A 24,915-nucleotide genomic window follows, 5' to 3' on the forward strand; every position below is an offset into this window, starting at 1 on the left:
CAGCAAGGGACCTGGAAGAGAAGCTGAACGGAATGGACAGTGTCTTGAAAGGAGGGTGAAAGATTAACATCAACAAAAGCAAAACGAGGTTAATGGAATGTAGTCGAATTAATTCGGGTGATGCTGAGGGAATTAGATTAGGAAATGAGACACTTAAAGTAGTAAAGGTGTTTTGCTGTTTGGGGAGCGAAATAACTGATGATGGTCGAAGTAGAGAGGATATGAAATGTAGACTGGCAATGGCAAGGAAAGCTTTTCTGAAGAACAGAAATTTGTTAACATCGTGTATTGATTTAAGTGTCAGGAAGTCATTTCTGAAAGTACTTGCATGGAGTGTAGCCATGTTTAGAAGTGATACATGGACGATAAATAGTTTGGACAAGAAGAGAATAGCAGCATTCGAAATGTGGTGCTACAGAAGAATTCTGAAGATTAGATGGGTAGATCACGTAACTAATGAGGATGTACTGAATATAATTGGGAAGAAGAGGAGTATGTGGCACAACTTGATTAGAAGAAGGCATCGGTTGGTAGGACATGTTCTGAGGCATCGAGGGATCACAAATTTAGTACTGGAGGGCAGGGTGGAGGGTAAACATGGTTGAGGGAGACCAAGAGATGAATACAGTAAGCAGATTCAGAAGGATGTAGGTTGCAGTAGGTACTGGGAGATGAAGAGGCCTGCACAGGATAGAGTAGCATGGAGAGCTGCATCAAACCAGTCTCAGGACTGAAGACCACAACAACAACAACGGAGTACTAGCCCAGTAATTAATCGTAAATTTGGTGTCACCGTCCACTGAAGCAATTTCCTCGCTTTGTTTGAGCTGCGCTTTCCGTCCCTGAAGGGATATTTAGTGCAGACAGGTCGCAGAGTCATCTTCTGACAGTGGTGACGTTCGGCTGCGGTGTAAACCTGCTTATGGTCTTCACACCGGTTTTTCGCCGTTATGGGCTTGCCAGATCTTGCAGCTGTTACTTGTCAATGAAGCAGCTCCTCAGTTGAATTCACGAGGCTTGGTTAATGACGTTCCAGAACCCCACCCCTAACCCCTACCTCCCTCCAACAATGTAAAACATGGGGCTGTTATAACTAAAAGTTACTGTTACTCATATAGTTGCAGAGTGGCTCTACTTATCGTACGGCATCGGAACTTGGTAGATACTGTAGTTTGTTAATGCGACACCTATTTGTGCTGTAGAACAATTAGTTCCGATTTTGGGCACTAGATGCAAATCGGGTGCTGTGATTGCCAAAAATACGCATAGAAATGTTTCCATATGTAATGGGTTAGCCACGGAATGCCGACAGCAAAGGTCAAACAGTTGAAAAGGTCACGAATATGTCATAATGTTGATTTCATTATTAAATGCCACGTTCGCTTTAGGGGCTCCGGAGACGTCGACGAGGTGCTGCATCCGTAAAACGACGTGATCAACAGTTGCACACTGCAGTTCTGGCGTAATCTGACCAACGTGTTCCCGTATACTGGCCTTCACATCAGGTGGCCAAACGTCGTATGGATTCAGATCGGGTGAACTTGCAGGCCATCTGCCTGGAATACCTCTGGAGATAACACCTACATCTACATCGATACCGCACAAACCACCGCAGGGTGCGTGGCGGAGTACTCATTTCCTTTCCTGTTTCGGTCGAACTAGAGTGAGGGAAAAATGACTGTCGAAAGTGACTGTCTATATGCCTCCGTATGAGCACTAATTTCTTAAGCGTAATGTTTGTGGGAGGCAGTAGATTCCTTTGTCAGTCAGATTCAGATGCCAGTGATTGAATTTTCTTACTAGTGTTTCTCGGAAAGAACGTAATCTTCCCTCCAGGAATTCCCATTTAATTTTCTGAAGCATCTATGTAGCACTTACGTGTTGTTCATGCAAGTCTAGCGGCCCGCCACTGAAATGCTTCGATGCCTTATTTCAATCCGAACTGGTGCGGATCCTAAACACTCGAGCAGTAAACAAGAATAGATCACTCTTCCAATAAACCGAAGTCCACCATTCGCTTTCCTTACCAGAGCTCTCATGTGCTTGTTCTATTTTATGCCGCTTTGCAACGCTAGGTCCAGATATTTAAATGACTTGAATGTGTCAAGCAGGACGCTTGTAGTACTGTGTCCGAACGTTACACGTTTGTTATCCCTACTCATCCCCTTTTCCCTACTGTCATTGCCGATAAGGTCAGGCCTATTTTTAGCTGCAAGATCTAAGATGTTCACATTGTGTGTGGGCTGCCGAGGTAACTGCTCAAGACAGTTTTCAGAGAACGTCTTCAAAAGTATTTCGTTAGACTGTCTGCACCCCCCCGCAACGAATCCAAATCAATCGGTTGGTTAAAATCGCCTTCAAGTTATTTCGTACGACCCTGGTATTTACGCGCTACTGGCGGTAGACTCTCTTTGCATGACTGTAAAACTGTCACAACGGAATCGAGTGACCGGTAAGAGCATCTAACAATTGACTTGGTTTCACCTACGCCTGTTATACGCGACCAGATACCTGCAATGTCTCATTCAATGGGTCTGAGAACTATGGGACTTAACATCTGAGGTCGTCAATGCCCCAGAACTTAGAACTACTTAAACCTAACTAACCTAAGGACATCACACACATCCATGCCCGAGGCAGGATTCGAGCCTGCGACCATAGCGGTCGCGCGGTTCTGGACTGAAGCGCCTACAACCGCTCGGCCACATAGGCCGGCTGACACATTTAAAATCGACCTCAATAGACAATATTTTTGTCAACTGCAATGAGCACCTTCCCTCCTATGGCCTCTAATCTGTCTTTCCGATATAAGTTAATTACTCCGCAAATATCTCAGTGGTTTCCATCGCGGGTTTCTGCCAGGTCTCGGTCCCAAGAATAACCTGAGTGCGAGAACTTTCCTGGTGGACCGTAAATTCAGGGGCTTGATTACGAATTTGTGGAAGCTTGCATTAAGAAGATCTTTCATAGGAGGGAACGAAATGAGGTGTTGTCAAATTTGCGTGAAGGAAGTGGTTTCCACATGGATTCACTCTTCCAAAGCAGTAATCTCGTGCTGTACAAGTGGTTCCAATAACATGCAGACGTCACGGTACACATGACAGGCACTCGGCAGATCAATTTGTATTCACTGCACATCCTGTAGTGTAAAATCTTACACGTCACTCTACAGAGCACTGTCTGCCACATGTCATCACCTTCGATCCGTGCCAGAAACCAAAGAGCAAGTTAAGAATGTTACTCTAGATTGCGAGGATTCAGTTGCTGCACCATCTGGATCTTGTACGGGTACCAGTGTAAAATAGACTGCAAAAATTTCTGTACTGTTGCCCATGGGACGAAGAATACTCATGACGCTGCAACAGTCCTAGCGCTACCCAGGGCACGTGCCACGTTGTCATTTATACCAACAGCAACATCGTCCATAACCTCCACCGGGATTGGGTGCTTTCCACTTCCAGGTACGACACCAATGTCACCCGCGTTTTAGAATTTCATTATTATCTCTTTTAAACCATTTAATGACATCGAGCCACTCCTCTAACCTTCCAGCGGCAATATTCTCTCTCAATTCAGCACTGTAATTTCTGCCGTTGACACAACGCAGTTGCGCTAGCAGTGCACGGTCTGTCTCCTCGATAGTCATACTATTTGCCCACGCTATGGCTTGACAGCGTGGATGTTCTACGGCTATACACAGGGTTTACAGCGCCAGATTTGCACCTGGTAGAGTAAATCGTATCTCCATTAACGTACTAGCATATCTACCAAGTTTCGCTGCCATAAACTATAGCAGCCAACACTGGAGCTCCGTCAGTAGGTGCACTTCAATTACAACCATCCACTACTTTAAGCACCGAGAACTAAGTCAAGATCCATCACATGGTACTGAAACGCGTTGACCGGTTAGGTAAGGAGGCGGTCTTCCTTGTTGTGGAAACAGGCATAGTGTAAAGCAAGAGATACCAACGCATTAGCAGGAAAAAGAAACTTAAAAATAAGGAGAGGCACACAGCAGTCAGTAGCAGTCTCGTTTGATTTTATTATTTTTCCAGTTCTAGATTTCGGCTATATAGACATATTCAGTGCATTTTCGTTATATTTCAACACACTCGCAGCAGTTCATGACACCATATTGTCATGGAAATGTATAGGCGGATGGACACTGTGTCTGACTCCCTAAAAACTCCGAAGAACGTATGGTGACATGAACTGCTGCTAGTCTGTTGAAATGTAACGAAAATGCACCGAAGATGACTTGATAGCCGAATTATAGATTTGCAAGAATAATAAATGCTAATGGGTGTGCAACTAAGTACTGGATGCCTCTCCTTACTTATAGTATACGGTCGCTGTGCACAACGGTTCCTGATGGAATAAAAGTTGGTTGACTTAAACATAAATTAGTTTTGTAAATAGAAGCCAAATAAATTAATGCGGTAAGACGGTACCAACCCTTTACTGCGCCATACAACTCTTCTAAATGCGTTAAACTACCTGCACACCTGTGTTAACAAGAACACGTATGGGTAAAATGCAGAAGCAATCAACAGATCTTTAGGCCGGCACTACAACTGAAGGTAAATTGCACTCCTCCCACTGTTATTCAGCAGCAGGGTCTCTTCCAGTGATACGTTGCAAACCCGTATTGAAATACTAGTTAAAGCAAATGATACTGTTTCGTGAGCGTATTTTCTAATGCAAGCGCTGCTGGAGTTAATGCACTAAGACGAAGATTCCTACCTGAATGTGTAATTCTTAACTTAAGTATTGGAATACTTCAATGCGTAAGGCTCGGTACATATTATTTTGCAAAGCTATACGTGTGAATTTAACTAAAGTTAATACGAAATTAATTTTTAATTTCCTCTTTCCGGATTATGTGATCCGTTCTTCGATTCTGAAACTGTGAATAACATATCAATTTTGCTCTACGTTTGAAAAGCAGAGTTTCCGTTCAATATGCTACTTATTAGTCTATGTCACGAAATATCAGTTTCATTCCATAAACATTTGAGTAATTACGACGTAGCTCGTCCGTAACTTCATGGATGTTTATTTGTAGCATACGATTTACTGCAGTGCGACACACTTTAGCATATTCAGGAGCCATTTACCACAGTACTTTAAAATTTAAATAACATTAAATAGTGACTGTACCGAAGCTATATTTATGATTGTTGGACTCAGCAGCGGTGGACCAGCATTTGTTCACTTATAGCCTTACGCCACAAACTGTTGGCAGATAATGTTATGTAAGGTAGGTAATGCGATAACGCTTACTCTTCACAATTGTACAAATTTCTGGTTCCTCATCAGTTCCTATTAAGTACTTACTGCATTAACTTCATTTATATACCGTTGTGTTTGTCATTCAGACAGAATTTTCTCATACAAAGAATTTGGAAAGAGCGATCCATGTTTTATTTGGGAAGAAACTTTCACTAACCAAGATAACATAAATTCCATTTAATTGAATATTGCGTGTTTTAAAAATTAACAAACCTGTCTGGGTGCTACGTATGCGAACATTTCCATGTGTACTAGGTGCTTTTTAAATGAAATGGATTTTACTGTCGACAAACCTAGGTATAAGGTACTATATTTTATCCACCACATGGTGGAACACGTTTTATAGCAACAGTTTTTCGAATAGAAGATGACAGTTACAATTTTTGAAGCTGGTTGTCGACAATGAAGACTGGTTTATGTGACACTGACTATTGAAGCTTGTTTTCCCTAGATTGTCATTCATGAGTACGTTCCTCGCCTTAGTTATGTCACATCGTCACATCGTTGACAACGCTTCAACGGCAACAAAAAGTAAAGCAAAATATTTCTGAATAAATTGTAGGTCTACTACAAACTTGTCCTTCCCCCTAGTCCAGCATTTCTATAGACCTCTCCTGATGCACGTTAGCTCGAATACCTATCTATTTTTGAACAATGCATGTCTACTTGTTACTTCGTTTCATTATTTCTGTTAGGAATTAGGAGAAAGTATGAAGTGTGGTGTTGTCACTCTGACAAGAAATGTCGACTTCTTCATTCGTTTCATTATATCGCTTATTGAATTACGAGAAGCTGTGATGTGTATTATAGTGCGAGTAGCTGGCACCTTCAGATGTGCAGTCTGACGGATAAATGTATGCCATTATATCACAAATTCGGCTCTTTGACCCATAAGGCAGCTGAAACACCGTCCGTTCACGTCAAGCGACGTCTGCTGCTAATGAGAGGTTATCTGCCTCGTGAGAAACAGCTTACGGAGAGGACAGCAGCTGTTGCATAAAAGGAGCGACCTCTGCCTGATACCGAGCACGCTGCCGACAGCTGGACAATATGAGGCTAGCACTGCTTTGTGTCGCAGGTAAGTAGGGGGGACGCTGCACGTAATCTACCAGGTAGCAAGTTTTCTTCAGTACCTGTATGTCTTACATCGGGCAAGCTTCTCCAATAAGAAAATGCATGGTCTTGTCATCCGGTAAAATTCTCTGTTCTCGTTCGGTACATAGGACTCAGCTAATAAAACTGTAAATAATTTTTAGTACTGTAATGACTCCGTCAGCGTTAAACACAACGCGATCTTCGTTAGTCTGCACAAGCATGTATCCACCTAAAATGATATGCGCAGACCCTTTGCTAACAAGAAGACAGCTGAATAGAGAATCGAACCACATGTTGAGAAGGGTGTTTTACTGCAATCACTACGTCCTAAATCACCCGAACGCCCCTCTCTCGGTCTCTCTCTCAAACACACACACAACACACGACACACGACACACCGGTAAATACTGTCAATAATTCCCTGTCAAGGGTGAAACAAATGTCTCTTATCTACAAAAACGGATTATTCGTGAGGCGTGCAAAAAGTGTTCATAAATCTATTATTTAAAATAAAGGCAATTATCACGTGGGCAAATCACTGTCTCAGATAAACAATTATTTCTGTATAGAACTGCACATTAATTTCTAAAATTCTACCTGCTTGGAAGCAGATTGTGTATATAACAAGAAAATTTTCGCATTATCGTTTAGTCATCAAAGATTTCACATTGTGCTTGACAGTAATCAATGCAGTACTACGTAAAACAAACAAATCCTTCAGTTTATCGAAAGAGAAAGCATTGTACTCTCATGAGCTTCAGATAAGCATGATCTCAAATTTATGTTTAACAGCTCATGCCCTCTAGTAAAATACACATACATGGCTGTGTTTGCCCAAATATCTTTCATCACCGTTGTTGTATGCTTGAAACAGTAGTGACAGTTCCCTTTTATCAAATTTTTCGCTTGGCGTCGACAACAGTACTTTTTTCTCAGTCGTCAGACATCTGTGTGGTTTGATGCTCCCCATCACGAATTCATCTTCTGTGTCAAACTCTTCATCTTAGAGTATCACTTGCAACCTCTGTCATCAGTTATCGGCTGGATGTATTCCAGTCTCTGTCTTCCTCTACAGCTTTTGCCCTCTACAGCTCCATCAAGACCATGTAAAATCCCCTGATGTCTTAACAGGTGTCCTATCATCTTGTTCCTTCTTCATGTGAATGTATTTCACGTAATCCTTTCCTTTCTGATCCTGTGCACAACCTCGTCCACCCACCTAATTTACAACATTCGTCTGTAACACCACATCTGAAATGCTTCAGTTCTTTTCCATTGCGATTTTCCCACAGTCCATGTTTCACTGCCATACCACGCTGAGCTCCAGACGTACATTTTCCGAACTTTTTTCTAAAATTAATCGCTAAGTTGATACTAGTCGACTTCTGTTGGCCAGGAATGCCTTTTTTGTCAATATTAGACTCCTTTTGATATCCTCCTTGCTCCTATGTCGGTGGTTATTTTTCTGCATAAGTAACAGAATTTATTAGCTTCATTTTCATCTCGCTCTCAAGTTTCTAACAGTTCTCATTTCTCCTACTTCCCATTGGTTTCGTCTATCTTCGGTTTACTCTCAATCCATACTCTGTGCTCATTAGACTTCTCTTTCCATTCAGCAGAGGATATAATTCTTCATGACTTTCATTGAGGATAGCAGTGTCATTTCCGAATCGTATCATTGATATACTTTCACCTTAAATTTTAATTCCATTCCTGAACCTTTTTTTTAATTCCATAATTGTTTCTTCGATGTACAGATTGAACAGCAGGGGGGAAAGACTACACTCCCGTATTACACCCTTTTTAACTGGAGTCCTTCGTTCTTCATCTTCCAGCCTTATTATTTCATGGTTCTTATGTTGCACACTATCCGCCTCTCAGTATTGCATACCCTCATCCTCAGATTTAGAACATTTAGCACCACCTCATACTATCGAACGCTTTTGCCAGTTCGAGAGATCCTATGAAAGTACTTGATTTTTCTTTAGTCTTCCTTCCATTACCAACCGCAATGTCACAATTGACTCTCTGGCTTCTTTAATTTATGTAATTCCTAACGGATCGTCATCTAACGCATCCCCAATTTTCTTTTCCATTCTACGGCATATTATTCTTTTCAGCAACTTCAATGCATGAGCTGTTAAGCTGATTGTGCGTAATTCTCACCCAAGTCGACTCTTGCAAACTTTGAAATCGTGTGAGTGATGTGTTTCTGGAAGTCGGATGGCGTATCTACACACCAGCGTGATGCTCGCCATCACTATAAAAATTCTGACGGATTGTCGCCCATCCCTTCTGCCTTGTTTGGTCATAAGTTTCACAAAGCTCTTTCAAATCTAATTCAGAAATTACTCCTGTTTCATCTTCCTTCTCATAGGGCCCTTAAGTGTACTCTTCCCATCTATCCGCTCTTTCCTCTCTATTTAGCTGTGGATTTTCTGTTACACTCGTCGTTTTGCCACCGTTGCTTTTCGTTTCACCAAACGGTGAATGATTCCTTTTCCGATTTCTTCACGTTTTTCAAGCAGCGCCGCCCGCCAAGTGAGTGCACCGCACACTGTCTGTCATAGCAATTTGAAAGAGGAGCGTCTGTGGCCTTACCAAATTCAACATTTACAAGTGTTGAAAGAGCAAGATTTCTCATCACGACGTTTGTTACAAAGGGTGCGGCATGATTTTGTAAACAAAATACTCATCACAGATGAAGCGCATTTCACTCGTCACTGAATAATTACTTTCCATAACATGCAAACGTGGGTTGCACACAATCGACGCGAAATAGTAACAACACACTTTCAGCGCTGCTTCTGCGTTGAAGTATGGGTGGGTATAATCGACGATTACGTTACTGGGCTTTATGTTTTACCAATACGATTGACTTAACAATTCTCGAACCATTCTAGAGGAAACCCTGCTACCAACATTATTAGAAGAGATTTGTTAGCCGTACGTCGTAACACGTGGTTCCTCCACGGTGTTGCGCCATCTCACGTTGGTAACAGAATACAAAGATTTTTGAATAGGCAATTTTCAGGACGATGGAGAGGACGGTCTGGTCGAAGTCAATGGGCAGCACACAGTCATGATTCAAATTCACTGGATTGTTACTTTTCGTGCTGTATAAAGGAACTTACTTATGCTTAGTAAGTAAATAATTTAGACGAACCGAAGCAGAAGATTTTCTGTAACACCAGCATCACAAAGGCAAATGTGCATGTGTGAACAAGTGTGACGAAACTAGGTACGCCTTAACAAAGCACGTGTAGAATCGAATGGTGGGAATTTTGAACGCTTATGTAGCATTGGCGTAAGAGGGAACGAGTAATGTAGGTTTCATTTTCGTTACGGGTCTTTTGTACAAATGGAAAATTCGCATGGTATTGTGCTGAAAGGATGAAGCAATTACCATGTAATTCGCTGAGTTTGTACTAAGGGAAACACATTATATTTGATGATAGCTTTTCTTTACTACCACGATCTTCGTCATGGCAATGCCGTAAAAGAGTAAACATTTGGTTGTACTTTATTCATTGTTCACGAAAAACTAACTACAAGTTCGTGACAACACAGTGACTGTTTACAGTGCTTGTTTCGGTTGCACGTGATCGCCACCTCCGCGTCCTTATACACGTCCAATGCTTCCAATACTCTGGTACGTCCGTTACCTTTCATGGACACCCGTGTCAATGTGGGTAACATATAAGCAAGCTCCTGTACCATCAGTTGAAAATGAAATCAGAAATGGGTCTACTATCAATCCTACAAATATCTGTCTTTTAGGAATACAAAATAAAGAACATGATACAACGATATTTCGTTACCTCTCTGTCAGGCACACCAACATGCACCGTCTGTAAAATTTTGGCACCTTACACCGTTTGCACCCGGTATGTACTGCAACTTCTCGTGGTACGATTTCAAAGCCAAGTAGAATTTCATGAAAGACATCATATCCGCAGTTGACTGAAAAGATAATTTTTTTCACTATTGCCGTTTCGGCTTTTATGACATTGTCAGACGGTACTGCAGAATATTTTGCTTGAGCAGATGTCAGCCCTTAAAATCCTTTGAGATGTATACATGTCATCATCATGCTTCTGACGATGAGACGTGGACGATATATGTCTGAGGATTTTAAGGTCTGACATGTGCTGAAGCAAAATGCTTTGCAGTACTACTTGACGATTGCTCAAAGGCCGAAATTGCAATAGTGAAATCCATTATTTGTACAGTCAACGGTGGATATGATAGCTTTTATTGTCATAGAATTCGGGTAAAGTAGTGTGTTAGTGGTGCTCGTTGCAGGATTTTAGGGCGAGTCGTTAACGAGATACCGTATTTTGGAAAGTCTACAATCCAACAATTGCTTGTACCATTCAGCCTGCGTAGTTGCTAGGCTCAATATTGTTATGTTTGCTTGGTGTGCTTGTGTGCTCCTTGAGCGTATTGCGGCATGCTCGTCAGTCATTTTGTAACAGTCTAAGGCCGAAGCAATAGGTCGTGAGTGGACGATGAGATTTACCAAAGCAAAAATTTAACACCTAGATAACGTAACAGAAGGAAACAATTGACGACAAAAGAGAGGGAAATTAATGTTCTTTCTGCTGTTACAGTCCTCCAAACGTTATATCCCGCGCAATCGCATGAGAAGGCGGGGGCATGAGTCAAAGGAGTGTTCTACGCGTTCTCCGTCGTCCTTCCTTCCATCCCTGTCACATCTCTCCCCATCAAGAGATGCGTGGAAGCGATTGTAAGAGTCGTATTAACTTCTGTATATGGGCTTTAAGACAGGATACTCCAGATGTACCACGTATGTTGCTTAGTCGATCATGGCAAGGTAAACCGCCGAAACATGCACTATTAGTCTGTTGAGAGGCCTCGTTGGCTTCGTCAGGTGATACGGCACAGCCCATGGAGTGTAAACGTTCAGCTTGTAGGTCCATTTTTCATAGGTGGAACGCCGGCGAGAGTGGCCGTGCGGTTCTAGGCCCTGCAGTCTGGAACCGTGCCACCACTACGGTCGCAGGTTGGAATCCTGCCTCGGTCATGGATGTGTGTGATGTCCTTAGGTTAGTTAGGTTTACGTAGTTCTACATTCTAGGTGACTGATGACCGCAGTAGATAAGTTCCATAGTGCTCAGAGCCATTTGAACAATTTTTTTTTTCATAGGTGGAACACTGAAGGTGCAGATTGTAGACTCCAGTATGTTATCCTCGATGGCGAGTGCTTATCAGGAACAACGAGTGCCCCAGGGAAGTGTGATAGGACCGCTGTTTTCTATGTACATAAATAATTTGGCGGACAGGGTGGTCAACAATCTGCGGTTTTTTGATGACGATACTGTGTTGTGCGGTAAGGTGTGGAGTTCGACTGACAGCTTGAAGATACAGGTATAAGCGGCCAAAATTTTCAGTTGGTATGATCAATGACAGCTAGCCCCTAAATGTGGGAAAATGTAAGTTAATGCGGATGGGTAGGAAGATTAAACCTGTAATGTTCGGATACAGTACTACTAGTGTCCTGCCTGATACAGTAAAATCGTTTAAATATCTGGGTCTAACGCTGAAGAGCGATGTGATGTGGAACGAGTATGTGAGAATCGTAATAGGGAAGGCGAATGGTCGACCTCGGTTTATTGGGAGAATTTTAGGGAAGCGTGGTTCTCGTGTGAGGGAGATCGCTTGTAGGATTCTCGTGCGACCTATTCTTGAGTACTGTCGAGTGTTAAGAATCCGTATCATGTCGGGTTGAAGGAAGACATCGAAGTAACTCAGACGTGATGCTAGATTTGTTATCTGTATGTTAGAACAACATGTAAGTATTACGGAGATGCTTAGGGAATTTAAAAGGGCAACCCTGGAGGGAAGGTGACTTCGTTTTTGAGAAACACTATTCAGAAAATTTAGAGAACCGACATTTGAAGCTGATTGTCGAACGTTTCTACCGCCGCCAACATACATTGCGCGTAAGGAACACGAAGATAAGTTACGGGAAATTAGGGTTTTAGTGTGTGCTACCACAGGTTAATGCGGGAAAGTTCCTAAATACGGTATCTCGTAAGCGACTCGCACTAGAATTCTGCAACAAACAGCACTGACATTGTAATTTACGCTTCTTCTACTTTGTTAATGTCAATATGGATTGTTCTATTTAAAAAAGTGCATGTTGACACAAAAAATACGCTGAGTACTATTACAATATGTTAGCTAGCTAACAATACGAGCCTCTGACTGCCAATCCAGTCTGTGAAAACCGCACATCAATAGCACCTTCAGTTTCCGGATTATTTGCGGTGAAAGTACTAGATGATACGTCTATACATAAAACCCAGTCGCTCTTTGTTAGTTGTGCAGTATAGTGAACTTACTGCGTGAACGGATAGCTAAAGCGGTTAAAGAGTTTCGCGATGTATTGTAAATCCGGATTCATAACCCCAGACAGCATAGATTTTTTATGTAACTCATCTGCAGTAAATTTACAGCTAATACAGCAGTCTTCAAGGAATTTCCAGTAAAAAAATTAAAACACTTGCTCCGTCGACTGCTGAAATAATTTAGTTCACGATCGCAATTTCGGCCTTTGGAACATCATCAAGTCGTACAGCCAAACATTGAGCTTCAGCACATGTCAGGCTTTGAAATCCTCCGACATGTATAGGTCACTTGTCATTGTCATAAGTCTGATGATGACACGTCTACATGTAAAAAAAAAAAATGGTTCAAATGGCTCAGAGCACAATGTGACTTAACTTCTGAGGTCATCAGTCCCCTAGAACTTAGAACTACTTAAAGCTAACTAACCTAAGGACATCACACAAACCCATGAGCGAGGCAGGATTCGAACCTGTCACCATAGCGGTCGCGCGGTTCCAGACTGTAGCACCTAGAACCGCTCGGCCACCCCGACCGGCAGTGTGCATGTCCGATGATTTAAAAGTCTGACATGTGCTGAAACGAAACCTTTTGTAGTGCTGCTTCATAATGGTCCAACGTCCAAAAATGCAACAGTGAAACAAATTATTTCTACAATGGAAGTGAGATTTTTTAAAAAACTCTGCCTGACTGAAATCCGAACATGAGAAGTTAATTTCGACCTTTTCATTATATTTTGATTGTGATGGTTTACTGATTCCTTTGAACTTACAACTAACGATTGCAATAGAGGAAATGTCTTTAGCACAGCGAAAGACTATAACCAGAGCGCTAACACTTGTTCAGTTCTTAATCACCTTCTTATGCATCAATACCCACTGCCCGGAGTTTGAAAAGCTTATTTTTCAGATGCTTGGGATTTTGGTAGAGAGAGAGAGAGAGAGAGAGAGAGAGAGAGAGAGAGACTACTTCTTTAGAATACTACGAAACAGACTGCGTTTTACAAATTTTTTTGTTGGGCTGGGTATTAGTTCCTCCCACAACATGGCGAGAACAATCCTACGGAAATTTACGAATGGCATGCACTTTACTTTTGGTCGACGACTTATAATTGTTGGATGTAATCTTCCTTGAGTGTATTCATATGGTTCGGTGTTGATGTGACTGGGCCTATTCGACACGTGGTAAGTAAGGAGAAATAGAAACATGGGATACGCCTGAACCTCTATCAGGGCACGCTGGAAAGACATAAAAAAAGTATATTTCTATCTTCCAGGATTGAAGTCACCAAGTCTTAGGTTTTTCCGGTAGTAGGCAGCGGCTAGTGATATTTCTATTTCAGTCATTTTTCCTATGAACCAGGGAGATTGTAAGTTACAAAGTGACCCTGTCTTCCTCCTTTCTTTCAAATGGAAAGAGAAATTGTTAAGAAGGTGGTGATTTTTCGATGTGTAGGAGACTTAGCTAAAATTACAGTTTAGCTTAGTGGTTCCCAGCCCGGTGGTAATTAAACCCTAAGGGTTAAAATGAAATTTTCTGAGGGTTAAAAACTTAACGATTCGATTATGTTTAAGTCAATTATTTTCAATAGGTCATTACTGTCATCACATTTTTAAGGCTCTAATATGGATACTACAAGTTATGAATAATTACTTTTTGTCAGTTACTAGCATTAATGTAGTGGAGGTTACAGTTCACTCAAATAGTCAACCCGTTACACACGTATATTGTGCTCCGTCCAATTCAGCGCTGATGATATTTGTGAGACGTATATGTAACGAAAGCTAAAGATCTCAAGGAAAGGTCTTCTAAAAGTTGCAGATAGTACCTGCAGTAGTCCATAAATTGCTTCATTACTCGCTTTGAAACAGATAGATGAATAAATGAGCAGCACAACACAAACAGTAAGTAAGTATGAGCTACTCTAGTGCTGTACAAGGTATTATTATTATTAGAGTGCTCAGATTCAAAGCATTAATGGCCTGAACTCGTCCAATTTCGGCTCGTTCAGAAGTAAGGAGTGCAGCCGTCAAATGATTTACGAACAGTCAGTACACTGCACATATCTGACTTCCTTTGATTTTAAATGGGATTGTATTGTGCAGGTCAAGCAAGTGCTGCAATAGAGAGGAGAAATAAAGGATGTTTTGTAACAAGTGTCTACCCTCACTGTGGATGACTAGCTTTCTTATCTGACAAAGAACTGCAGGTAGCACTTTCAATGCACAACACACAAACACATACACAGAGACACACAAACAAACACACACACACACACACACACACACACACACACACACACACACACACACAAACAAACTCTAAATGTCATTCATAATTCATTATTTAAAAAAAAAGACTGTACAATAAGTCTTTCATTCTGCAGTTAAGTGCTAAACTTGGGGGGACGGTATGGAGGACAACAGACGGCAGGGGGGCAACAGAATGGGGAGCAGAGGGCAACAGGCGGGGAGTGGGAGAGTGCGAGGGGGGGGGGGGGCTGGTAAGCGGGGATACTAGCTAATGTCTGAATGCACTCAGGAGTAATTATCTAAGAATGGTTGTAAACCACTGGCTTAGCTGGAAAGGGAATTTCACATTGCCATACATTTTCTATGCGTTGCCAACGAGGATTTTACCTTATGTGAAGCGTAACTTCAAACATGTACCTTACCACAGCACTTAAATTTTACGTCACTGACCAGTTGTCAGCCTGATGCCTTCCGGTGTTTCCCGCAGCCCTGGGACTGCTGTCCGCCTCCAGTGCAGACCGCAGCGGGGAGTGGGGCGCTGCCAGCGCGGAGGCCACGGAGGAGCCGTGTCCAGACACCTGCCCCTCTGTCCACCGGCCCGTCTGCGCGGAGAGCGGCTGGCCGCGTGACACCATCTGGTTCACCAACTCCTGCTTCAAGCGCATGTGCGAGTGCCGTCTGGGAAAGTGTGAGTGTCTCGGAACGTTATAACACCAGCAATACCATCAGAAAATCAAAATCTTGACGTCTTCAATATTTTAAACATAGCTGCACGACAGCAACGGCTCCACGTAATAAAATTATAAACAGCCGACCAGTTGCAATGGAGTCGGTTGTGAGCTCTGCAAGTTTCATGTACTAATTTATATTTACGTGACAAACCCTAATTCTAGGGCTGTATTTCATTTTTGACAAATGGATCTATGCCGACATTTGTAAAAACGGCGATGGTACATTAGTTCTTACTAATGTAAAATTGCCACCTTCTGAAGACAAATTTATATTTGTCGAAACCTAGGTAAAGAATTGTTTATCCATTGCAACTGGTCAGCTGTTTATAATTTTATTTCTTGACGTCTTCTTAGAAATTTTAAATTCTGGCTCTAATAACATCCTCTTACTCATGGCGGCAAAGCACGAGAGATAATATAAACAATTTAGTGTTCCTTCTTATTTCTCAGCTTCAGACAATGCACATTATACGAATAAAAGGTCCAATTGACTAGCAGGAACGGACAAGGACAAATTTCCAGTAGCTCCTAAACATATATCGGAAGTACAGACCATCTCAAATTATGAATCATGCAAGTGCATGCATCGGGCACTAACATAACAACCAACTGGTGTTCGAGACTAGCACGGGAAATAAAAGTTTCATACCTGGAATACTAAAAATGATATTGTGTATACTACTTGCCTTCATTACAAAGGACTTCTTGTAAGAAAATTAATTTTAAGCAGTCTATTGACTAGGGTTTTTATAAGCATTTCCAAGATTTATAGTTATTATAAAAACAATATACAGACGTTAAGGCGTACAGAAAATTAAACGAACGAAAGTTCATGCCACAGTCGCATGGAATTCACGAAATGAGAACATCCTCGCCCGTCGTCTGTTTCTGACACGATAATCATTATTGGATACAAGGTTCGCCAGTTACGAAAATCAATATTTTGTAATTTTATCTGCAAACTCGGCTACTGCAAGAGCTGCAAACAAGTGATGAATAATATGATAATCGATACATTCAGTTATCTGCTTCAGATTATAGCCATTTTCAAATGAAGTGCCTTAGCCTAACACGAAATGACAGACCTGCCAAACATCTTACATCGATTTGTGGCTATGTACGGGAGAATTAAATACGTCAACCGTATCTTCACATGTAAGGAAGTCAAATAATCAACATATTATCTTTAGTCTGTGAAATGTTCAAACGCACTTCGACCCCACTTGGAAAAGGCTGCATATCGAAATCGAAGGTGGGATAGGTAGGGATTTTAGAAAATAAGGTACGCATGTCGTCCCACCTAAGATCGCAGCACAAAAAGAGTGGCGCATGGACAGAAGAGAATGCGTGTGTCAGCTTTCCTGCAAACAGCTCTACTGCTGTACTGATGGCAGGTGCATCTGAGTGTGCTTCTGAAATGTCGCAGCAACTGAACGATACTCCAAAGATCAAGTACGCAGGATCATTCGACTCTTTTGGGTAAAATATATAAATTTTTCACATTATTGCGTATTTGGACCAATGATGCGTCCATCAGTAATGAATGGATGCCAAAAATTTGACGAAGGCAGCACAGATGTAGGTGGTGCTAATCTATCCTGAAGTACAGATGGTTCACCTTGTATTTTCATTTCTTCGGCGAGCTGAAAGAACAGCTTTTCCAACGATGCGGACGTTCACATAGCGGTTTTCGCATGTTTCCTTCACCAAGCAGCCGATTTCTATCGTCGACATACTGACCTGCTGCTAGACAGCAAAATGAAAGCTGAAATTTTAAATTTACCATTTGAGAAACCTTTCACGCAGGAGGATCGTACAAACATACCGCCGTTTGCGCCTCGTAACGATTCAAGTATGGAGGACACAGTGATAGACATCCCTGGGATTGTGATGCAGCTGTATGGATTGAAAATACATAAATTGCCCAATTCGGTTTTGCAGAGAGTACTCTACTACATTGGCTCCTTACTTAGCTTGCATTTATCGCGAATCTCTTGCCCAACGTAAAGTTCCGAGCGACTGGAAAAAAGTGCAGGTGACGCCTGTATATAAGAAGGGTAGAAGGACGGATCCTCAAAATTACAGACCAATATCCTGAACATCGGTTTGTTGCAGGATTCTCGAACATATTCCCAGTTAGAATATAATGAATTTCCTTGAGACAGAGAAATTGCTGTCCATGCGTCAGCACGGCTTTAGAAAGCATCGCTCCTGCGAAACGCAACTCGCCCTTTTTTCACATGATATCTAGAGAACCATGGATGAAGGGTATCAGACGGATGCCATATTTCTTGACTTCCAGAAAGCGTTTGACTCGGTGCTCCACTGCAGACTCCTAACTTAGGTACGAGCATATGGGATTGGTTCCGAAGTATGTGAGTGGCTCGAAGACTTCTAAAGTAATAGAACCCAGTACGTTGTCCTCGATGGTGAGTGTTCATCCGAGGTGAGGGTATCATTTGGAGTGCCCCAGGGAAGTGTGGTAGGTCCGCAGTTGTATTCTATCTACATAAATGCTATTTTGGATAGGATGGATAGCAATGTGCGGCTGTTTGCTGATGATGCTGTGGTGTACGGGAAGGTATTGTCGTTGAGTGACTGTAGAAGGATACAAGATGGCTTGGACATGATTTGTGATTGGTGTGAAGAATGGCAGCTAACTCTAAATATAGATAAATGTAAATTAATGCAGATGAATAGGAAAAATAATCCTGTAATGTTTGAATACTCCATTAGTAGTGTAGCGCTTCACGCAGTCACGTCGATTAAATATTTGGGCGTAACATTTCAGAGCGATATGAAGTGGGACAAGCATGTAATGACAGTTGTGGGGAAGGCGATGGTCGTCTTCGGTTCATTGGTAGAATTTTTGGAAGATGTGGATCATCTGTAAAGGAGACCGCTTATACAACGCTGGTGCGACCTATTCTTGAGTACAGCTCGAGCGTTTAGGATCCCTATCAAGTCGGGTTGAGGGAGGATATAGAAGCAATTGAGAGGCGGGCTGCTAGATTTGTTACTGGTAGGTTTGATCATCACGCGAGTGTTACGGAAATGCTTCAGGAACTCGGGTGGGAGTCTCTAGAGGAAAAGAGGCGTTCTTTTCGTGAATCGCTACTGAGGAAATTTAGAGAACCGGCATTTGAGGTTGACTGCAGTACAATTTTACTGCCACAAACTTACATTTCGCGGAAAGACCACAAAGAAAAGATAAGAGAGATTAGGGCTCGTACAGAGGCATATAGGCAGTCATTTTTCCCTCGTTCTGTTTGGGAGTGGAACAGGGAGAGAAGATAATATTTGTGGTACGAGTTACCCTCCGCCACGCACCGTATGGTGGATTGTGGAGTATGTATGTAGTTTTAGATGTAGATGTAGAATGCACCGACCACTGGTAACAGAGACTTGGTAACTGTATTGAAAAATAGTGTCCTGTATCTGTATTATTTCGGAGTGTAGTGTAGCATTCAGTAAAAGTTACTTCGACAGTCATAACAACGTGCAACTTTTCGTTGAGCTCTCAAAGACTGATTAATATATCTCGGGCAACCGCCCAGCGAAATTTCATAATGTCCAACGTTTCATACTGTCACCAAGCATGTTGTTGTTGTTGTGGTCTTCAGTCCTGAGACTGGTTTGATGCAGCTCTCCATGCTACTCTATCCTGTGCAAGCTTTTTCATCTCCCCGTACCTACTGCAACCTACATCCTTCTGAATCTGCTTAGTGTATTCATCTCTTGGTCTCCCTCTACGATTTCTACCCTCCACGCTTCCCTCCAATATTAAATTGGTGATCCCTTGATGCCTCAGAACATGTCCTACCAACCGATCCCTTCTTCTGGTCAAGTTGTGCCACAAACTTCTCTTCTCCCCAATCCTATTCAATACTACTCATTAGTTATGTGATTTACCCATCTAATCTTCAGCATTCTTCTGTAGCACCACATTTCGAAAGCTTCTATTCTCTTCTTGTCCAAACTATTTATCGTCCATGTTTCACTTCCATACATGGCTACACTCCATACGAATACTTTCAGAAATGACTTCCTGACACTTAAATCAATACTGGATGTTAACAAATTTCTCTTCTTCAGAAACGCTTTCCTTGCCAGTCTACATTTTATATCCTCTCTACTTCGACCATCATCAGTTATTTTGCTCCCCAAATAGCAAAACTCCTTTACTACTTTAAGTGCCTCATTTCCTAACCTAATTCCCTCAGCATCACCCGACTTAATTAGACTACATTCCATTATCCTTGTTTTGCTTTTGTTGATGTTCATCTTATATCCTCCTTTCAAGACACTGTCCATTCCATTCAACTGCTCTTCCAAGTCCTTTGCTGTCTCTGACAGAATTACAATGTCATCGGCGAACCTCAAAGTTTTTATTTCTTCTCCATGAATTTTAATACCTACTCCAAATTTTTCATTTGTTTCCTTTACTGCTTGCTCAATATACAGATTGAACAACATCGGGGAGAGGCTACAACCCTGTCTTACTCCCTTCCCAACCACTGCTTCCCTTTCATGTCCCTCGACTCTTATAACTGCCATCTGGTTTCTGTACAAATTGTAAATAGACTATCGCTCCCTGTATTTTACCCCTGCCACCTTTAGAATTTGAAAGAGAGTATTCCAGTCAACATTGTCAAAAGCTTTCTCTAAATCTACAAATGCTAGAAACGTAGGTTTGCCTTTCCTTAATCTTTCTTCTAAGATAAGTCGTAAGGTCAGTATTGCCTCACGTGTTCCAGTGTTTCTACGGAATCCAAACTGATCTTCCCCGAGGTTGGCTTCTACTAGTTTTTCCATTCGTCTGTAAAGAATTCGTGTTAGTATTTTGCAGCTGTGACTTATTAAGCTGACAGTTCGGTAATTTTCACATCTGTCAACACTTGCTTTCTTTGGGATTGGAATTATTATATTCTTCTTGAAGTCTGAGGGTATTTCGCCTGTTTCATACATCTTGCTCACCAGATGGTAGAGTTTGGTCAGGACTGGCTCTCCCACGGCTGTCAGTAGTTCCAATGGAATATTGTCTACTCCGGGGGCCTTGTTTCGACTCAGGTCTTTCAGTGCTCTGTCAAACTCTCCACTCAGTATCATATCTCCCATTTCATCTACATCTACATCCTCTTCCATTTCCATAATATTGTCCTCAAGTACATCGCCCTTGTATAGACCCTCTATATACTCCTTCCACCTTCCTGCTTTCCCTTCTTTGCTTAGAACTGGGTTTCCATCCGAGCTCTTGATATTCATACAAGTCGTTCTCTTATCTCCAAAGGTCTCTTTAATTTTCCTGTAGGCGGTATCTATCTTACCCCTAGTGAGATAGGCCTCTACATCCTTACATTTGTCCTCTAGCCATCCCTGCTTAGCCATTTTGCACTTCCTGTCGATCTCATTGTTGAGACGTTTGTATTCCTTTTTGCCTGTTTCACTTACTGCATTTTTATATTTTCTCCTTTCATCAATTAAATTCAATATTCCTTCTGTTACCCAAGGATTTCTACTAGCCCTCGTCTTTTTACCTACTTGATCCTCTGCTGCCTTCACTACTTCATCCCTCAAAGCTACCCACTCATCTTCTACTGTATTTATTTCCCCCAGTCCTGTCAATTGCTCCCTTATGCTCTCCCTGAATCTCTGTACAACCTCTGGTTCTTTTAGTTTATCCAGGTCCCATCTCCTTAAATTCCCACCTTTTTGCAGGTTCTTCAGTTTTAATCTACAGTTCATAACCAATAGATTGTGGTCAGAGTCCACATCAGCCCCTGGAAATGTCTTACAATTTAAAACCTGGTTCCTAAATCTCTCTCTTACCATTATACAATCTAACTGAGACCTTATAGTATCTCCAGGGTTCTTCCATGTATACAACCTTCTTTCATGATTCTTAAACCAAGTGTTAGTTATGATTATGTTGTGCTCTGTGCAAAATTCTACCAGGCGGCTTCCTCTTTCATTTCTGTCCCCCAATCCATATTCACCTATTATGTTTCCTTCTCTCCCTTTTCCTACACTCGAATTACAGTCACCCATGACTATTAAATTTTCGTCTCCCTTCACAATCTGAATAATTTCTTTTATTTCATCATACATTTCTTCAATTTCTTCGTCATCTGCAGAGCTAGTTGGCATATAAACTTGTACTACTGTAGTAGGTGTGGGCTTCGTATCTATCTTGGCCAAGCATATCGACCATTATTGCCTCCTGTACCCTTAAGCATGGACTTAAATCTACTAATATAGACTGGCAAGGCGAAGCATCAAGATTGCCTCCTTCAAAGAGTGTTTCATTATCTTTGGAAGGCAATACAGCAGAGATTCTGCATGACATAGATTCGACAACTCCTTTGTAGGTTTTCGGAGATACTTTGCACCGGATCTTTAATTCCTACACATTACAGGCCACTGGTGCTACACATTACGGGCCACTTGTCGGTGTGCTTCGTCGAGAACAGGTCAGGGGAATGTGATGGTCTAGGAATCAACTATCATGCTCCTGAAATCACAGTATCACAAATGTAAGTTCATAGGCTCCCACGGCCAGTGTCAATCTGTACAAACTTCTTCTTACTGCTGTGCCCGTAAACACGCCACAGCAGCCAGCTCTTCACTCCCAGCAGCTCTGCGTTGATCGGAATCTCTAAATCCGGCACCGTCCGCTACTCCAGCGAGCATGTTGCCTTGTGTTGACAGCAAACGACTGTCAGTCTCCCAAGAGGATATCGGACCTCTTAATCACGAATGTGCGAATGTGCGACGGCCCCCGGTTTCAGAGAAAATCGGCATTGATTGTGCATACTTCCCATACACCTAATGTTCGTCACCTCTGTGCAACAGACGCTTGTTTCAGAGGAAATCGACGTTTATTATGCTTACTTCTCCCCAACTGACAACTTTTGGAACGTTATGGGCAGGACGCTCCAACCAGCTTGGGACTTTCACCACCTAAGGCACGATTTGGACAGAATTTGTCAAAATATCCCTCTGGAGGACATCCCACAATTCTGTCAATGAATGCCAAACCGAATAACTGTTTTCATAAGGGCCAGAGATGGGTCAACCCGTTATTGACTTGCTCAATTTGTGAAGCTATTCCTCTAGAATACATCGTCCAATTTTCCAGAAATGCAGTCATTTGATTATCTGTACATGTGTATCTCATCTACCGATGTCCGTGGGATAATCTCTCTGTGGTGTGTCGTTCTTTTTGCTTTAGAGTATAGCATGTTAACAGCTGACTAGTTAAGCTATTTCTGATATGCAAGTTCCCAGGTGACGAGCCATAAAAGTCTGCCCTTTTTCATGTGGCTTATGTCAGTGTATTTTCCCATTTGCGCCCCATTTCTTTGCTTTAATGATTTTCCAGCAGTATCTAGCCCCGCGGCACAACCAGACAGCATGCAGTTTAGCGATGGGCAGTATTCTCGAATGTTCTACATCTACATGATTACTCTGCAATTCACATTTAAGTGCTTGGCAGAAGGTTCATCGAACCGCAATCATGCTATCTCTCTACCACTCCACTCCCCAACAGCGCGCGGGAAAAACGAACACCTAAACCTTTCTGTTCGACCTCTGATTTCTCTTATTTTATTTTGATGATCATTCCTACCTATGTAGGTTGGGCTCAAAAAAATATTTTCGCATTCGGAAGAGAAAGTAGGTAACTGAAATTTCGTAAATAGATCTCGCCGCGACGAAAAATGTCTTTGCTTTAATGACTTCCATCCCAACTCTCGTATCATACCTGCCACACGCTCTCCCCTATTAAGTGATAATGCAAAATGAGCTGCCCTATTTTGCACCCTTTGGATGTTCCCCGTCAATCCCACCTGGTAAGGATCCCGCACCGCGCAGCAATATTCTAACAGAGGACGAAAGAATGTAGTGTAAGCTGTCTCTTTAGTGGAATTGTCGCATCTTCTAAGTGTCCTGCCAATGAAACGCAACCTTTGGCTCGCCTTCCCCACAATATTATCTATGTGGTCTTTCCAACTGAAGTTGTTCGTAATTTTAACACCCAGGTACTTAGTTGAATTGACAGCATTGAGAATTGTACTATTTATCGAGTAATAGAATTCCAACGGATTTCTTTTGGAACTCATGTGGATCAGCTCACACGTTTCATTATTTAGCGTCAACTGCCACCTGCCACAACATACAGCAATCTCTTGTAAATCTTTGTGGTCCTTAAGGGTATGATGCGAATTGTATGGAAAGAAGACGGAGAAGGGTGAGATGGATGGCGGGGAGTCCTCCTAATGATATCTAGCTTGTTGTTATAATTCTTTGATTTCGGTAACTTCGCTTCTTCTTGGTCTATATGTGGTATTAGAATCATCACATTTGTTATGACATTTTTTGTAATAATAATTTGTAGAGCTTCCGATTTTTTAAAAAAATTCTCGTCGTTTTGGGGGTGATTGCTGCCTGACATGTGGCCCGCTTTGGTTCCAGCGCTGACTGTACGGGAGAAGAGCGTGTGCCGCCAGCGGGACGCGCAGTGGGACCTGTGCCCCATGTACCCTCCAGTCATCCCGCCCCGCTCCCTCAGCTGGAAACATAAGTTGGTGGAGCGACAGGAAAGCAGCGACGAAGCTTACTCGTCAGAGTAGCGCAGCCGCTCCAACCGACTCATCCGTAACGAAGCAATGAGACTGATTTGTTCAACTCTCTACAGAAGAACTGAAGAACTCTTACTTCTGGAGTCCAGTAAATAGCAAATGTAAATGAACTAATCTTTGTTGCGTATTAAATTGCTTTAGAAACACCATGTTAGCTACATCTCTACTTCAACACAGCCGTGCAAGCTTTGAATACAATTCTCAGTAGTGTTTGTAGCTAGAAGTACAATATTATGGCATTCCTCGGATATATCAGATATTATTCTAACTGTAGAAATGTCAGCACTGACTGTACGTCAAGGTGGGCTGCTTGTTAACGACACTACAACCGTCCTCGAGCGTCAGTGGATCATATGTGTGAAACTACGTCGAAATCGGATGGCTGACCTGCTAAACCGCAATGTCTCAAACGCAGCATCAAGCATGTAACGGATAATTAATTGACTAAACTTTCCTGTTAAATTTGAAATTACATAAACTGCATGGGAGTGTACGCCGATACTCTAGTACCCGTAAACATCACGTACATTTTAT

At 42.1% G+C, this 24,915-nt stretch overlaps 1 protein-coding gene across 1 annotated transcript; it reads left to right on the forward strand.

Annotated features, from left to right (window-relative positions):
* Positions 1 to 6,238: 6,238 nt before the first annotated feature.
* Positions 6,239 to 24,530, forward strand: LOC126455651 (greglin-like). The gene is made up of 3 exons (XM_050091417.1): positions 6,239 to 6,370; positions 15,499 to 15,699; positions 24,215 to 24,530. Exons 1-3 carry the CDS (start codon positions 6,343 to 6,345, stop codon positions 24,370 to 24,372), a joined length of 387 nt encoding a protein of 128 aa, XP_049947374.1. The 5' UTR covers positions 6,239 to 6,342; the 3' UTR covers positions 24,373 to 24,530.
* Positions 24,531 to 24,915: the final 385 nt, after the last annotated feature.

The sequence above is a fragment of the Schistocerca serialis genome, chromosome 2 (genome assembly GCF_023864345.2).
Source record: "Schistocerca serialis cubense isolate TAMUIC-IGC-003099 chromosome 2, iqSchSeri2.2, whole genome shotgun sequence".
Classification (NCBI taxonomy): Eukaryota; Metazoa; Arthropoda; class Insecta; order Orthoptera; family Acrididae; genus Schistocerca; species Schistocerca serialis.

Excerpts from the sequence above, each read along its gene's own strand:
- LOC126455651 (XM_050091417.1), top strand. The coding sequence starts at position 6,343 with ATGAGGCTAGCACTGCTTTGTGTCGCAG. Across the intron at positions 6,371-15,498 it reads AGCACTGCTTTGTGTCGCAG|CCCTGGGACTGCTGTCCGCC; the intron begins GTAAGTAGGGGG and ends TGTTTCCCGCAG. Across the intron at positions 15,700-24,214 it reads CGAGTGCCGTCTGGGAAAGT|CGCTGACTGTACGGGAGAAG; the intron begins GTGAGTGTCTCG and ends CTTTGGTTCCAG.